Source organism: Camarhynchus parvulus, chromosome Z, assembly GCF_901933205.1.
Source record: "Camarhynchus parvulus chromosome Z, STF_HiC, whole genome shotgun sequence".
NCBI lineage: Eukaryota > Metazoa > Chordata > Aves > Passeriformes > Thraupidae > Camarhynchus > Camarhynchus parvulus.
In genome coordinates, this window is record NC_044601.1 from 60,544,219 (window position 1) to 60,561,615 (window position 17,397).

Here is a 17,397-nt window from a genome sequence, read left to right on the forward strand (position 1 = left end):
TTTTATCATCTTCAAAAATAATACTATGCAGTTCACCAAAATGATGATCCTAGCCCAATCCACAAAGACAATAAACAGCACAGGGGAGACATCCTGCAAGAAAGGCATTGCATAACACAGCCCTGATAACAAGTGGTTTTTATTTACTTTCTTTTGCTCTGAAGGGAATAAATCAACTTTGTCACAAACAACTGCTAAACCAATGCAATGAATTGTCCCTTTCTGCCTGTCACCCTGTCTTGCAGCAGAGATGCTCCAGTGCTGCTCCCCTGAGCAAGAGAAGCAGAGGCCACATGTGCTTCTGTACTACACACTCCGCTCTCCCAGGCAGCATAGCCCCAAGCACTGCATATGGGGCAGGCTCATACAAAATTGAGATGGCCCCACGTGGTCATGGCCATCCATGCTTCCCTCTAGCTGCCTTGTCCTCTGCTGACTTTGACAAGTCAGTAACACAGATTTGGCGACTGGGAGATTTATGTGGCACTTGGCTTTAGGGGGCCTGACCTGTTTTGAAATCCCCCAGAGCTTTGCAAAACCCTCATGATTTGGCAACACAGTTTTTCTGTCCCTCTCCCCAATGTCTTAAGCTGTAGATGCAGGGAGAGCCTGAGGGGTGGCAGTAGTCTGTGCCTGGCTCTGCACAGCTTGACAAGTCTCATCGAAGTGTCTCAGATGCTCTTTGTGTGGTCCTCCCACTCCACCATGTAGTTCGAGGGCATTGAACGGCAAGGATTCAGAGATGGAATGAGGCACTGGAGAGATGAGAAAACTGGAGCGGAGAGCAGAGGGGAGAGGCTGCTGAAAGTTCATGTGCTGATATGTCAATGGGGTGGCAACCAACAGCAGGGCTGAAAACTCTCTGGGGAGATCTTCAGTCTGCCAGGCCAAAATAAAGAGATCCAAAGGTTGAAATTCCATGGGAGAGGTGGAGAGACAGGAATGGAGGAGGGCAGAGGCGCTTCAGTTCTCATTGTGGGGCTGTGACACCTGTGGGGAGACATGCTCCCATGCCAGCAGTTCCACAGTGCCCTGTGCTCCCAGGACTTTCCCTGGCCTGCCTATTTCTCCATGAGGCCGCAGGGGAAAGGAGGTGGGTGGAAGAATGGAGGAAGTGCAAAGCTTTGCTGACCCGTGACGTAGCTCATGTCTTTCTCAGGCTGAGCAACATGTGGGAACAGCAGTCAGGATCCCACTGCCAAATCACAGGCCATTCAAAGGAATAAAAAGCCCCTTGCAGCGAGGTGTAAACAGTTTAGTTAAGTGGACTGGTCCAAACCAGGAGGCAGCAGCAGCAGCTAATGGGGAAAAAACAGTGGGTGTGAAAGGGTTCTTTGTCCTGGCAGGAAGGCGAAGGGTGCCCAGAGGCTGGGCACTGGGACGCACCCTGACCGGGGCACAGGGCAGCCTTGTTTGTAGTGCAGGGTGCAGGCTTCCAGAGAAGAGGTGCTTTTACATGCTGGTTCTTTTTGAAACCAGACAACCCCCTGCCTGGAAGGTGCTTTGACTGAACAACAGAATGTCTCAGCTGATGCACTGCAGAAGAGGAAGGCAGGCCCAAGGAGGAGCTCCAGCCCTTGCGCAGCAACAGCTCAGCAGTCCAAGACACCATGTACTGTCCTCCCCTCCAGCTCCTCCAGGCCCAGGGTGGGAGGCTGCAGCTCACAGCAGACTTTGCAACCTTGAAAAGATGAACTGAAGATGAGCACCCCATGCACAGGGAGCTTTTTTCCCTGCTGTAGAAGGCCTTAGAACCACAAAACAGAATTGCTGGGCCATGGAGAGGGCAGGAGGCCAGCAGCACCTGGGCAGGAAAGAGATGCAATCTCAACACCCTCCTTTCCTGACCCAAGAGGCGCAGCAAAAAAAGGAAAGCAGATAACAAAAGCTATCCCTGTCAGGCTCTTGCTGGGTCTGGCTCAACAAGGGGTCAGCATGAATTGTGTTTCCTGGCAGTGTGTGTATGTGCTTTTAGAGGGATATCCGCTGGGTAGCATGGGACAACAGGGCTTGGTCTACTTCATGGAGGGGCCTGAAGTGAAGGGCAGGACTAGATAATGGCTTTGGGCATCCCCAGGAAATCCAGCCCATTTTGGTAACAGCAATGAGACACATCCGGCTGCTCTTCAATTTGAGTTGGAGAAAATACAGCAAGCCAGGAAGAAACTTCCTGAACATTTGTCTGCTGCATTAATATTTGCTAGCTTCTACAGCTGTCCCTCAGGCAGGCATTCAGTCACTGGTAAAAGAAATTGCAACTAGTACAAAGGGTGAGCAGCTAATCCCATACTTGGAGAAGACCCTGACAACTAATAATGTGTGCATGCATGATCATGTGCTTGTGTGTTTCCTCATTGTCATAAACATGAACCCTCCATGGAGATGTCAAGAACCTTGTGGTTTCCCCAGCTGCCAAGCCAGTAGCATGCAGACTGTGGAAGGGGACACACCAGTGACATGGTTTATCACTGTGTACTTGAAGAGGATGGTGAGTTTGAGCTTGAGAGCTGGAGGTCTCCTCTGTGTTCCAAGGAAGAGATGGAGATGAGGGAACACAGTCCAAACCATGTGGTTATCATTCCAAGCCCACCACAGCCACAGATGCATGCAGACCCTCCATGCATCAGCCTGGGGCGGGAGACCCACACCTCCTCTCCCAGTGCCTGTACCCACCCAAAGGACCAAACACAGGCATCCATCTTGTCAAACTGCTTTAATATTTGGACATAAAGACAGGACAGAGCCAGTTAGGCTGTGCACAAACAAGATCCCCTTGAGCAACAGTGCAAGGCTGCTGAGCTTCCCTTCTCAATGGAGGTGTGGGTTTGGCCAAGATGCAGTTCAGCTGATGACTGCATCCTGAGCATGCCAGTGGGGTGCATGTGTTGGGTAGGGAAAAGGGATAGGGGCTTGCGAGGGCAGCTCAGAGGTTGTTCAGCTCCAGTAAGGTCTGGTCCAGGACCTGGTGTATCCCCACGTTCTCCTCTTTGGCACTGGCCAGGCTCTCTGTGAATACAAGGGACACCCAGCCACGCACACAGACACAGCCCAAATGTACCCAGGTGCAGCGGGACGCACGCACACCACACAAGCACACACACACACACAGATGGACATTTCAGTACAGCAAGAGCCCCCAGTCAAATGGGGCATCCCCTGTGGAGCATAGTCCACGCAGGTAGCCCCATTTCTGGCAGGGATGAGTCCAGCCACTCTGGGATCTGCCAGGGAAGCCAGGCCAGTCAGGCTGGTCACTGGGACAGGCAGTTACCACTCTTCAGCATTTCCATCTTCCCAGGCTGCCCCGTTGCCCGTGGCTGAGCACTCTGCAGCACAGGTGCCGCTGGCGAGTACCATTATTTGGCCAGACACTGGGGCATCACCACTGGCCAGCTGCAGGCACATGCACAAACCCTTGGCCAGCAGAAGCGGAGAACCAATGCCTGCTGCATGACCCAGCAGCGCTCCGTGAAGAAAAGAAGTGAGAAAGCAGCCCATTAACAGCCCAGGAGAGTGGGCAGAGGACAACAGAGATAAGGAGCAGAGCTAACAAGGCTACAAGGATAAGCTCTGCCAGGCAGCCTTCTGCCAAGGCAGCCTCCCTCTGGTGTTCACTTCCAAATGGCATCCTCCTTCCCCCAGACATGGGGATGGAACAAGACTGCTGTCCACCCAGCCCCATCTCCCAGTGTGCCCTTGCTAGCCTCTTCCCTGTCCCAAGTTTGGGGCAGCAGGTGCTGCTGGATCCCCAGCTCTTTTCCTAGCCTTCCCAGCACCCTCCAAGGACCTCTTTCTAAGGGGATCCATCCTGTACAATTTAGGGTGACCAGAGTGAGGAGGAAGAGGCTGCCCACTGACTCCCAGGACATGGGGAGGAAGGCAACAGTACAAACCACTGCATCCCTCCCCAGCAGAGCCAGGATGATGCCAGAGGACATCCATGACTACATGGGCATCCCAGGACTTCCCAAAACCTTTCATATCTCTCCCACAAAAACTGATCAACTCCAGAGGGGCGCCCTGTCCTGCCCAATCAGGGTAGTTACCCCTATGAGGATAAGGCAAGGCTTTACACCCTGCCTCACCCCAGCGGGGAGGGGCTCCCAGCTTGGAGCCAGCCGGGCCAAAATGGGGCAGGGAGGCTGGGCCGGGGCCAGGAGCTCTGGGCAGCTCAGTTGTTAAGTTCAGTAAGGATGACCCGCAGCTCGTTAGTGAGAACACGGTTTTTCTCGGCCTCCTGCTGAGAGCGCTCTAGAGAAAATGGAGAGACATCAACGCAGCACAGGAAAGAGAGAGAAAAAAGTGAGTTAGTGAAAAGAGACAGCATTTCTGAAAGCCTTCACAGGAAACACCACAAGCCACCCAGCCAGTGGTGGGATACAGCTGGACTGGCAGGAGGCAGCCAGTATTTGTGCAGGGACAAGGCTGTAGGTCCACCAATTTGGAAACTGGGTTCTGGGACAGGGTAGGGTGGTGAGGAAGGAGGAGGTGGATCAGGACCAATTTAGAGGTCACAAGAGATCACTACTGAAGGGTAGCACAAGCCTCTTCACCAAGAGAAGGTGATGCAGGAGCCATGACAGGGATGAGATTGCTGCTTGTAGGCAATGTCTGAGAGTAGAGACAGGGAATGGACAGGACCAGGTCTAACCCTGACATTTCACACCAAAAGACTCATGGAGAAGATGGCATGAGATGGGGAAAGCTGCATACGAGAGTCAGGGGGTGGCAGGGGTCAGCACAATGGCCCCGTCCCGCTCAGCCTGACAGCACGGGAGCCTCTTGGGTCTCAGCCATAGTCAGCCTGGAGAGCCCGTGGCTGTGAGCTGCCTGCAACCAACTCCTACCACACTGCTGACAGCACCCACATGAGACAGGCAGGAGATGAGGGACAGAGTGGCATGAAGAAAACAAAGGAGAAACCAATGTTAAATTTTTATTGATATCAACTCATTAACCCAGAGTGACAGAACACAAAAGAAAAGTCGTGAGATGCAAACTGAAGAGCAATGTGCAAAGGACAGAAGGGTGAGGGAGGAGTGAGGGTCGCCTGCCTGCCGGGGAACAAGGTGTCTGCACAGTTGGATCCAACCCTCTATCCCCCAGGCCTGAGCTTTGGCAGTGGAGGTGCCGCTTCCCCAATGCAGGTCATCCCCATGCTGGGGCCAGCAAGCAGCACCAGGGGACTTCGCTGGAAGTATATGGGGGGAAATATGGCCCCCCAGCCCCGGAGCTGCAGGGTCCCCAGTGCTTCTGCTGCTGGGGAGCCAAGGAGGGAGCTGCTGGAACAAAGGGCTTCTGGGCACAGTCCTGATCCCCAGGGCAATGCTGTGGCATGGGCCTACAACTACACTGTCCAGTCAGTATGTGGGGCTGCTCTCCTGCCCTGAACAAACAGCTCTAAGCACCTACACCTTGTCTCCCCAAAGAGGGGTACAGCGGGAACACCCCGGGTCAGCTCCTGTCCCAAAGGAGCTGATGGACAGGCACAGGCTAGGTAGGACAGAGGAGGACAGAGAGGGTAGGGAGAGAGGTGGGATGGCCAGGCAGGCAAACAGCCGAGCTGGGGAGAGACAGGCAGGGAGCAGATGCAGTGCTGGTGCCCAGCGTGGGGCTCAGAGGGAGGTGATGTCATTAAGTGCATTGTCCAGCTCCTCACTGATGGCTTTGTACTTCATCTTCTGCGCATACACTTCGTCTGCAGGTGAAGGCAGGCAGGGAGCAGATGGTGGAATAGAGTGCAGGACACAAGGTGGAGAGAGAGAGTGGCTGTGAGCAGCGGGCTGAGGGCAGCAGGGGTGTGCGGGCACAGGCAGCATGGATGTGACCCTATTGCCTACCCGAGGGCAGGGCCCAGACCCCAGGAGCTCTGTGCTCCCACATCAGATGCCACAGCATCCAGCCGCTCTGCTCCCAGAAATCCTGACCGCCCCTCCCTCTGGCCAAGCACTGTCCAGCCCCACCAGGAGCATGGTGTGTCCAGTGCCACCCCAGGAAAGAAGGACATGGGGCTGGTGGGGACATTTTACCTTCTAGGTCATCAATGGTTTTCTCCAGCTTCGCCACAGACCTCTCAGCAAACTCCGCCCGGGTCTCAGCCTGTGGGAAGCACAGCGGGGAAAGGGTGAGCTGCAGGACACAGCAGGTGGTGCAGGCTGCACTGCACTCCAAATCTGCCCCATTTGCATCTCTGGTACCCTTCTCCAGAAGCCCTCCCGTGGAAAAGGCAAGGGACAAGAAGGGACTAAGACTCCATGAAGCCTCACACCATAAATCAGAACAGACTAATGAAAGTCATCCCAGACCCAGGTAACTGCTATGATGCTGGGCTGCAATTTAGGAAACTGGTAGAGGACATAGGCATAATGGGGTCAAAACCCATTCAAGATGGCAAGCACTCATTCTGTGGCAGCCCTACAACCCTTACCTCCTTCAGCTTTTCCCCTAGAAGCTTGATTTCCTCCTCGTACTTATCCTCCTTGGTGGAATACTGCAGAGACAGAGACAAGCACCTGTGAGTCCCAAGGCATATCTCCAGCTGTCCTCCACCCCAGCAGGAGACCACAGCATTCCCAGACCCCACGCATTCTTCCCAACCCTAGCAGCCTCCCTGGGTCCTACCTTGTCAGCCTGGGCCTCCAGGGACTTCAAGTTGTTGGTGACAATTTTCAGCTCCTCCTCTAGGTCACCACATTTACTACATCCCAAGCAGAGCCGGCAGGAGGGGGGGAGTGGGGCCAGAGGGCAGGAGAGAGGCAGGAGCAGAAAGAACAGGCACGGAGAAGCAGGAAAGAAAGAGAGAAAACAAGTTGAGAAAGGAGAAAACTCAGTGCAGGTGGACCAGGAGCAGAGCCACTGCGAGCAGGAGCTGCCAGGACGCATCTGTTCATCCTTTCCTTGTGCTTCCTTGCACGGATACCTCGTGCATCACCACCAGCCCAGCTTTCGCTGGCCCCGCCGGGGAAGCAGGGATGGAGGGATGGAGGAGCGTGCCCAGCCTGCGCCTGCTGGAGAGGGGGGCGAGGGGAGGCTGGTGCTGGAGGCAGTGGTGCAGAAAGGAGAGAGGTGGCTCGCATGGTTCGAAAGACAGCGACAGAGAGAGGGGGCTGCTGCACATCGCCCCGCGCCCCTGCCCCAGTACCTCTTCCTCTGAGGCAATGAGGGATTTGAGAGACTGGTCCATGGTCCGCAGCTCTTCTTCCAACTGTCTCACTCGGCTGGGGTGGAAGAGGGGCACCCCCGGAGGGGGACAGCAGAGAACAGGGTCAAGGATATGATGCCAGTGGGTTGGCACACCCCTACCCCCAGCCTGCAATCCCAAAGACCACCCCAGTGATAGACCCTGCTTCTTCCAGGGACAGACATCCCCATCCCCATGTCTGCCAGGGATTTGGGACAAGGGCTGTGTGGGGCCCCTGCATGCTGCCTACCAGGAGCCCCACTCACCTCTCCGCCACCTCTGCCCTCTCCTCTGAGCGCTCCAGCTCTCCCTCAAGAACGACCAGCTTGCGGGCAACCTGTTGATGGAAGCAAGTGACCCATCTTAGCCCTGTGCCTGCCCCAGCTGGGGGCACAGGGCTATAAGGAAATGGCTCTGGGTGCTGCCAGGGTGTCAGGACTGGGGAATGGGGTACACACCTCCTCATATTTGCGGTCAGCCTCCTCTGCTATGTGCTTCGCCTCCTTCAGCTGCATTTCCTGGAGTTCCATCTTCTCTTCATCTTTCATGGCCCTGTTTTCGATGACCTTCATGCCTCTGAGGAAAGACCATGCCAGATGATTTTACTGCTTGTGGGTCAAGGTGTCATTTGCACATCCTGCCTGCCCATCTGCACGTCCTGTACCCTAACAACACCACCCTCTAGATTCAGGGACATGGTACATTGCTTGGGGAGGATTGCATACAGTAGGATCACACCACCAGTACCCAAAAATGCTCCTGTGCAGAATTACAGTGGAACTGGTGCCAGGCCTATGTTCCAGAGTGAGGTATGTCCATGGTGGCACTCAAGCAGGCAGGTTCTGACCCCATGTTTGTTGGGAAAAGGTGTCCAGCCCAGGATGAGCCAGCCACAACCTCCACAAAAACAGCCTGACAAGCTGGAAGCCCTTAGGAAATATTGGAAAACATCCTGTGGCAAAGCCTTTTTCATTCAAGGTGATGCTCACAAATAGGGGATTACTAAACCCCCACAGAAGAAGACTCTTCTTCTCTCACTCAAATGCTGTTGCTCATAGTGATCTTTGCCAGTGAGGGAAGAGCTCACATAACTGCCAGGAACACTGTGACATGCTGGGTGCTGCCATACAACCTGAGTGTCCTTGCCTGCACAGCTCCAGTCTGGGAAGCCTACTTGCCCTGAGGATGGGGCAACATACCCCCTCTAGAACTCTTTTTGAATGAGGCTGTCTGGTCCTCAAATCTGACCTTAGTTACCAGCACAGAGGTTTCCTTTTGGGCTCTTATTTTGTCCTTGAGCGTCTAAAGCTGCTCTGAGAAATAAAACATGCTGAGGAATAAATATTGTCCTCTGGCTTTGCTTACAGTCTGGTGCTTTTATAAATACCAGATAAAATTTTTCAGGATTTTATGTGGGCTCTGCATAAGAGTGTCTGTATCTGCGGGACTTCTTTGCATTGTGGCTTTGCTCTCTCCCTTTGAAGTCTGCAGGAAAGTGAACAGAAACCCCAAGAAGGTCACCTCAGAGGGACCCCAGTGCAAAACTAAGGGGGCTGTCTGCATCCATGGTGACTGACACCACTCCCACTGTCCCTTTCCATCCCACCTCTCGCTCTCATCAGCTGCCTTCTCAGCTTCCTCCAGCTTCTGCAGGGCAGTGGCCAGACGCTCCTGGGCGCGGTCCAGCTCCTCCTCTACCAGCTGGATACGGCGGTTGAGGGAAGCCACTTCAGCCTCAGCCTGGGGGAACAGAAACCCCTCAGTCATCCCATGTCAAATACATAAATTGAAAAAAGCATTTTCAATGATTACTCCTATTTACCATCCAGAACGCCCCTTGGCACTGTGTGACAAGCCCATGTTCACTGGAATGGCTTGCCTGACCATGCATTCCCTCACCTCTCTATAGGGTTATCTCCACCCCTAGTGGCTGTTTGATGCTGGCTTCTCCCAGCCTTGCCATGTGCAGCCCCACCATGTCCTCACACTTCCAGCTCCCACCCTGGAGGGGGACAGGGCACGTTCGCTGGGGCAGGGTGGCCATAGCAGCCGTGCCGTCACAGGGATGGTATTTGGGGTTTGCAGAGCAGTGAGTAAAAGGGGAGGAATGCCCTGTGCGGCTTCGCTCCCGAAAAGGAGATCAGAGCTGCTTGTGGATTTCCTGTTTACAGAGGCGGTGGAGTGAGCCGGGAGCTTCTCCTGCAGGAACCCCCAGGGCCCTGTGCAACAGGGCAGCCTGAAGCCGAGCACGGAGCCCCCCCAGCTGATGCACAGCACAGTGCCGGGGGCAGTGGAGCGAGTCGCCCTCGGCAGGCTGGCACCTGGCCAAGATGAGGCTGGCAGGACCAGAGCCCTCCCTTTCCCAGGCTCCCCACGCACAGGGCTGGGAGCTGGGGCTGGCCAGGAGCAGTGGCCCTGGCCCTCCGCCAGCCTGTTGACGCCTGGCCTTGCACTCTTTCCATTTGGTAAAGGCCTCCTGCTCCATCGGCACAGTCAGGAAATGCTGCCTCAGCAGCTCTCAGCCCCGCTTCCCACTAGGAGGGTGCGAGGAAGACAAACCCCCGAATATCAAAGGATGGGTGGCAATAACACCTCACTGTGAGGAGCAGCTCCATGCGCCAACCCAGGAGACAGAGGCTCCTGCTTATATTCACAGGCTGCAGCAGGACTGGCTGGCTGCAGTGCCTGGACACAGCCAGCCTCATGCTCCAGCACTGGGAATGCCCCAGGGAATACTAGCCAAGCACAGGGACTATGGGAGCAGCAAGGGGCTGTCACCCTGCATGGCCCCACTGAGCAATCCCCTGTGGGGAGTTGGCGGGGTGGGGACAGGCACAGCCGGCACCTCTTTGAGGCGGCTGCCAGCCCCACAGCTGCCGGCCCCACAGGCGCCTCCGCCCCATGATCGCCCTTTCTACAGACACTCAGAGACCTCGTCCCTTGCCAGAACGCCCAATGGGGAACCGGAGCTGGCGCCCACAGGGCAGCGCTCTGCCTGCAGCATCACCCTCACTGCGTCGGCAGATTTTTTTTCCCGGGGAATCACCCCCAAAGTGGGTCAGAACTGCCCGGATGGACACTTGGGAATATGAGCTCTCCCGGCAGCTCCCAGTGACCAGGGAACCCGATCTGAGGCTGCAGGAAGGGGCCATTTCCTCCGCACACAGCCCGAGTGACAACAACCCGGGTACCGCACCCAGCTCTGCCGCTCCTGATATGGTGAGAATGTTGAATGAGTGGGCATAGGAAAAGGAAAGAAAGGAAGAAAACAGAAAGCTCCAACAACTACAAAGACAAACCAGGAAAAAGCTGCAGCTTAGGCATACCATCCCGCTGCCGAAATGGAAATTTTGGCCTGAGGCAGTGTGGAGGGGTGGCTTGTCCCCGCAAAGGGACAGGCTGGAGCTAAAGCTCTGCAGCCAGAACGGCAGAGTCCGCTGGAAGCCGGACAACAGCCTGGGCGTGGGATTCTGAGCTGTGCACGCCGGCCTGCGAGGGAAGGGATCCGTTCCCAGGAGGCACCAGATCCCAAGGCAGGGCTGGCTTTGCCCGCTCCCAGCGCCCGGCCAGCCGGGGAGCCCCGCTGCACGCAGCATCTTCTCTCGCCACACCGACGGAGGAGGGAGGCGGCGGGCGGAGGCCGCCCGAGGCAGGGACTGCCCCGGGGCTCTCGCCAGCTGGAAGCAGCTCCCCGCCGCTCCCCGGGCACCTCCCGGCGCTGCTGCGCCCCGGCGGCAGCCGGCCCGGCTACCGGGGCTCAGGGGCCGGGGCCGGCCCGCCGGAAGCGATGCCGGAGCCGGCAGGGGATCCCGAGGAGCTGCCGGGGTGCCCCCCGCCCTCCCTCTTCCCATTCCAGCGGCCCTTACCCGCTCCCGGGCCTGCCGCTCGGCATCGGCCTCCCGCTGCAGGTGCTCGGCGCGCTCCTCCGCCTCGTCGGCCACCTGCTGCAGGCTTTGGATCTTCTTCTTGACGGCATCGATGGAGCTGGCGCTGGCCATGGCGGGGGCTGCCGGCGGGGAGGCCACACCGCCAAGCCCGTTGTGGGATCCGCCCGGCTCGGGCAGGAAGCGCTCAGGCAGCGGCCGCTCCCGCCGCCCGCCCTGCCTCCATCCCTTCCTGCTCCTCCTCCTCCTCCTCCTCCTCCTGCTGCTGCTCCTGCTCCTGCTGTGCTGCCTCCGGCCGATCTGCTCTGCCGCTCCCCCGAGCGAGGCGTGCGGTGCTCACCCACGGCAGGAGAGAGTTCCCACGCCGGGAGGGATGCACAGTGCCCCTCATCCCCAACAGGACAGAGGGTGCCCCCGGGAGGAGTGCGTGGTCCTTCCCAGGCTTTGGTCACTGTCCCTACATCCCCGCCAAGGCAAGATGCATAGCTGCTTCTGGGCAGGGCACAGTGTCCCCCCACCCTGGGTCAGCACGCATGGTCCCAGGTGGGTGCATGGTCCCCTGAGGGGGTACATGGTACCCCAGAGAGGGCACACATTGGCCCCAAGGCAGGGCACACACTTCTCTCCATGCCCAGGATGCATGCTGCCCCCTAAGCAGGGGTGCACAGTCACATTGAAATCCCCCAGAGCAACGGAGAGGAGCCCAGGGAAACAGACTCCTTTCCAGCAGTCCATGGAGTCTGTGAGTGCTGGAGCCTGTCCTGTGGAGCGCCCATGGCCACAGGAGCAACATACCCATGTGTCAGGAGCAAGTCCCCAAGTCCTGCTCTCCCCAGCCATTGCTGCAGAGTTAAGGAGAGTTGGGGACTTTTTTGTTATGGCAAGTCAGTAAGAGGCATGAGCAGAGCCTGCTCCTGGGCTTTCTCTGGGGGAACCTGGGCTGCAGCCAGGTGCCCAGCACCCATCCCTTGGTGTCTGCTCCCCAATGTGAGGACCTGTCCTGCAGCCCCACAGAGACTCATGGGGACCATGGGGGCCATGGAATCCCTGGCACCTCCTGCCTTGGGGACTGTGCCCTATGGGGGAGGTCAAAGCTCCAGCTCCTGGCTCTCCGTCTTGGCTGGGGCACATGTCTTGATCCATCAGATGAAGTTGGAGCTGCTGGCACTCAATCCTCCCTTAAGATGTACTGACAGCTCCCTGGCTGTGCTTCACACCTGCCTCCAGGAATGCCAGTTCCCAGGCTGACCTCACCAGCTGGCATCAGCTCCAGGGCCAGGGGTCCTGGGGGTGACTCAGCCCCACTGCTATCTGCACCCTGCAGATCTGTGTCCCCTTGCCAAGAGGCAGCGGAAGAGGCGATACTGTGGGTCCCCTGGGAGCACACAGCCTTGGGCTTGGCTGTGGGCTTAGCTGGTCCTGACCCTTCCCAGTCCAAGGCCTGGATGTCAGCAATGCACAAGCCAGGACATGGGGCCCAGAGCAGGAACAAGGGCTCCTGGCAGCAGTGGGGCAGGGACGAGCCAGCTGCAGGCAGAAGGGGGGCGGGTTAGGGGGCAGCCACCCCGATCTCCCAGTAGCCAGGCTAGGTGCCTCCTGCGGTGGCCCCACCCCGAGATGCAGTCACTTCCCAGCAGAGTCCAGTTCCCTCCCACCAGCTCAGGGAATCGCCAAATAAGAGCAAAGTCTTGGCTGGGGAAAGCAGCTGGGGCGGGAACACGGGGGAAGCTTTTGGGATCATGGCCTGGGAACGACAGAGTTTCCTTAAGGCCCCTCCGGGGTGGCTGGGGACAGGCCAATGCTGGGGATGTGGGGCGGTGGAGAGGGCTGTTCTGGCCTAAACCTCTTGTCCCAGCTGCACCGTTTCCAGCAGCCCTTGCCCATCCTGACCTGGGCACCATGGGCTGTCCCTACTGGTGACAAGAAGTTCTAGGACCATGGTGGGCTTGCAGAGCTGCTGGGAAGCTCTGTGGAGTTGCTGATCAAGAGTCAGGTATTCCCTGCTCTGCACTATCTGACACCTCTCCAGGTGCCTGGGGCAACGTCTTTGCACCCTTTAGTGCAGTCCCCATGGCTTTCCTGCCCCACCATCCAGTGCCAGCAGCAGGGCAGGGCCATACTGAGGTGGGTGTTTATTCTTTTAAGGCAATGACATTTTTGCCAAGAGCAGGAGGCTGCCTGGATGGCTGATATGAGCCTGAGCTGTCTGAGGAATTGGGACACGCTGTGCTCACAGCACCCACTGTCCTGGCAGCCAGGGAGGACACAGGGGTGCCTGGGGTGAGTGTGCTCTGGGGTCCACCCAGCGCTTCCTCTGGTGGAAGCAGGAGCTGTGCTGCACCTCGCACCAGGGAGGAGGTGACACCAGCCCTGGCACTTAGAGCTGTCAGCACATTCACCCCTGGCGAGGAGGGGAGACTCCCAGAGCCCCATACATGGCGCAGGCTTTGGCATGGACCTGGGAGGGCTGTGCTGGTGATGGAGCCCTAGCCCTAGATGCAGCCAGCCTCCAGCCTGACATGGCTCCTTCACCATGGCTCCTGCTCTGGCCCTTTCCCGGTGGCTCCCATCCTCTGTATCTTCTGGTATGGGACTCTACAAGCTCACGGATTTGCCAAATTGCTGTGGACCAAGCTCAGGGAAACACCCTCCCTGCCCAGGATGGCATCGCACAGCCCACTGCCAGCAGCAAACCACTCCACACCCCACAGCTGACATCTGCCCAGTACCTTTGTCTGCCCCTTCCTCTGAGCCCTGCACTGGGAATGTCACATCCACTCTCAGCCACACTGAGTTTGCCCTGTCCCATACCAGCACAGAACCATTAGATCAGTGTGAACCCCACTGCACACAGCAGCCACCTTGCCCAGCTTTACATGCCTGCCCCATACTAGGTTAAACGTGCCCTTCCAGAGGATTCTCAATGTTTTGAAGGAGAGTCATCTGTAGGATCAGCAAAGAGGTCTGAGGAGACCCCTGGCTGCTGCCCAGGGGCTCTGGGCTGCCACAGGACTGGTGCTGCCATTGCTCGTCCTTGTCTGCTCACCCCTGTCCTTGGCGGCGGCCTCAGAGATTTGACGCATCTCCCCCATTTAGCTCCATAAACCAGCTGGGATTGAATTTTTTGTTCTCAATCCTGAAAAGCCTGGCCATGCCCTGCTGGCTGCGCTCCAGACGGCTCTCCTTTAGCTTCTCCTCCAATTTCCAGGGTTGGTTTTCATCAAAGAGGGGCTGGCTATCAAAAGGAGTATTTATTTATAGGGTGTCAAATACCCTGTGTGGCACCACAGGTCGTTATACCCCATTCCCAAACGGCCCCGTGGCCGCACACAGCTGTTCCACCCTTCATCCTGGCCAGGCACAAGCCAATTTCAACACCTTCCTAACATCTCCCCAGAGGGATCTATTTCCCAGGAGAAACATCAGTCATGGCACTAAATAAAACTCTTCCTGGCCTTGCCCTTCTCTGGGTACAAAGTAGCACACTGAACCCTAAATCTACCCAAATCCCCTTCCATACACCCCAAGCATTCTTCCTTGTAGCCAGCACTGCAAGAGATTTTTCTGTTTCTCTGATCTGCCACAGTTTAGCAAGCACCACAGTTTTTCCTACGAGCATTGAGGAGGTGTGCGCTGGGGCACTTGTGACACAGCTTGGGACACTTGTTCCCGTTAGCTTTGGGGAGCCAGGCTGTAGGCTACCCCACAAAGTTCAAGACAGGACCAGCAACCAGCACTGCTCACCACAGCTGGCCTGCCCCCCCAGCCCACACAGGATCCATCAGCCCGGTTCAGTGTCAACATCGAAGGAATGGGATCCTGACAGTCTTCCCCTCGGACGCTTTCCATATAAGGGCCCCCTCTTCCTTTAACCCCCCCGAGGTCCAGAGCCTGTGCAAGGGAGGAGCTGCTGGCGTGCCTACTTACATCTGTAGCTTTCTTCTCCGCCTGCTCCAGCTTCTCCTGGGCCTCCTTGACAGACTCGGAGTACTTCTCCACCTCATCCTCAGTGCCCTTCAGCTTCTTCTGCAGGCCCTGCTGTTCCTCCTCCAGCTGGGGAAAGGACAAAGGGTGGGGTTCAGGGCAATGGCAGTGTCTGCAAGGCTGGAAGGGGATCTGTCCTCCCATTCTCCTCCTGGGGACACCCAGCCTGTGTGGGGCACGGCAGGAAAACATGGACATGGACGTGTCCTCTGACAGCTTTGGGTCTACGGGTCCTTGGGGGGCTCTTGGTGTACAGCAGCCTCCTGGACCCCCATCATCCCTGAGCATGGTGGAGGTAAGGGGGTGGTGGTCTCCTTCCCTGTATAGGGGACTGGAGAACTCCTGTCTTGGGGACACAGCTCTGGGGGACACCAGTCTCTGTTCCCATCTCTGTGGTTGCAGTGGGAGTATGCAGTCCCCAGGGCTCTCCCTGGCACAGGGATAGGGAGGTGGAACTGGGGCGTCCAGTTTGGGGGGACCAGTGTAAGGGGTCAAGGGAAAGTGCTGGTTCCTGGGGAACATGGGGTTCCTGGATCTGCATGGGGTGATGTCCTTGGGGACATGGTTGCAGAGAGGGAAGGTCTTAAGGGCTGTCAATCCCTAGAGCTGGCATCCACAAGCAGGACACCCAGTGGGGCAAGGTCCTTGGGCCAGGACATGCTTAGGACAGGGGACTCCAGGCTGGGGAACCAGTGTGGGGAGCTCAGTGTGGGGATTGTGTGATCCTAGAGTGTGACTGCAGTGTCCCCAGGCTGGACAATCAGTGGGATGGCATCCCCAGGGCTGGGCACCCAGCGGGACAGGGTTTCCAGAACTGGACAACCCTAGGGTGGAGGGTCCCCATGCTGGACTCCCAGAAGAACAGGGTCTTGGGGCTGGACACCCCTAGAGTGGAGGGTACCCAGGTAGTGCCGGGGAAGCCCTTGGGAGACCCACCTGCTTGCAGCGATCCTCTGCCTGCTTCTTATCAGCCTCCGCTTGCTCGGCGCGGTCGATGGCATTCTCCTTGTCCAATTTCAGCATCTGCATCTTCTTCTTGATGGCCTCCATGGTGGCGGGGTGTCGGCGACGAGGCGCGGGACGGCAGAGGGACGCGGAGCACCGGGAGCGGCGGGAGCACCGGGAGCGGAGGGAGCACCGGCACTGCGTTCCCCGCCCCGCCGAGCTGCCTAAAAGCTGGGGAGGGGCCGTGCCGGGCGGGGGCTGCCCCGGTACCTCCCCCGCCGCCCGCCAGCACCTTTTAGGGACTGGCTCGCCACCGGCCCTCGCACCGAGCGGGACGGGGGGGCGGCCCCCCGGCGGGCATCGCCACAGCCCTGGCACCCGGCACCCACCGGGGAACAGGGCGAGGGACACCCCGGGTCACGGCGCTGGGGACAGTCTGGTGGCACTGGGCAAGGGACACCCCGGGATAGTGTGCTGTGGGCAGCCTGGTGGCACAGGGTGATGGACACCCCGGGGCAACGCTGCGGTGGTACCCCGTGATACTGGATGAGGGACACCGTGGCACTGGGCTGGGGTACCCCAGTGGCACCGGGCAGGGGACATCCTGGGGCACTGAGTAGGGGTACCCCGGTGGCACTGGCCCCAGTTAGAGCTGTCCTTGTGCTAGTGCCCTAGGTACCCCACACACCCTGTCACAGCACCCTGGGGCCTGAGGGACCCTGCTTGCTGGCACTGGCTTGGGGACACCTCAAGGGCTGGCATGGAACTTGGGAACACCAGTGGGCTGGCATTGGATTGTAGGGGACACACTCAGGCTGTGATTGCACCGAGGGACACGTTTGGCTGTCACTGCCCACATGGGGAAAATCTCCCAGGGGAGAAGTGAGCAGAGCCCCTGACTTCCCCATCCAGCTGCTGGTGGGGCAGGAGGGCCGGAGCTCTGTGCAAACCTTGGCACCCACCGTCCTTCTGTCTTGCACCTTGGTGCCATTGTCCCTGGCACCCACAAGGACACTTGGCACATGCACAGCCCCTAGAGTGGCATTTTAGAGTGACACAGGGCATACAGGCAGCTCACTGCCCCTCTTCGTCTTTCTGCTCTAAATAAACTGTATTCCACAGGCAAAAAAATGCAAACCCTTCAAATCCCAGCTCCTCCAAAAATAACCTGTACTTTAATAACGATCGTAAATGCTTCTGGCACATTCCCAGCTGCAGGGTGGGCTGTGGGCCGGGGGGGCTGGAAGGAGCTGGTGGAGGGACCATGGGAGCCGTGTGGCACGTGTGGAAGGCTGGGATGGGATGGGGACAGGAGGGGTGCGCAGGCTCCCCCAGCCCATTGCCCCTGGGCTGCAGCCAACCCTTGCTTGATGCAACTTCTGGGCACCAGTGCTCCAAGAAGAG

At 57.8% G+C, this 17,397-nt stretch overlaps 1 protein-coding gene across 11 annotated transcripts; it reads right to left on the reverse strand.

The window, feature by feature from the left end:
- Positions 1 to 2,698: 2,698 nt before the first annotated feature.
- On the reverse strand, positions 2,699 to 16,212 carry TPM2 (tropomyosin 2). Of its 11 annotated transcripts, none has more exons than XM_030968351.1 (9): positions 15,985 to 16,212; positions 14,992 to 15,117; positions 8,787 to 8,920; positions 7,639 to 7,756; positions 7,447 to 7,517; positions 6,622 to 6,697; positions 6,428 to 6,490; positions 6,030 to 6,099; positions 2,699 to 3,006 (listed from the first exon to the last, which is right to left on the reverse strand). In XM_030968351.1, the coding sequence occupies exons 1-9, from the start codon at positions 16,096 to 16,098 to the stop codon at positions 2,924 to 2,926; spliced, it is 855 nt and encodes a 284-aa protein (XP_030824211.1). In that variant the 5' UTR covers positions 16,099 to 16,212; the 3' UTR covers positions 2,699 to 2,923. The 11 variants fall into 11 exon arrangements, with proteins under 11 accessions (XP_030824211.1, XP_030824212.1, XP_030824216.1 ...); XM_030968352.1 differs by lacking the exon at positions 6,622 to 6,697 and adding an exon at positions 7,142 to 7,217; XM_030968357.1 differs by lacking the exon at positions 2,699 to 3,006 and adding an exon at positions 4,157 to 4,251.
- Between the last annotated feature and the right edge of the window lie 1,185 nt (positions 16,213 to 17,397).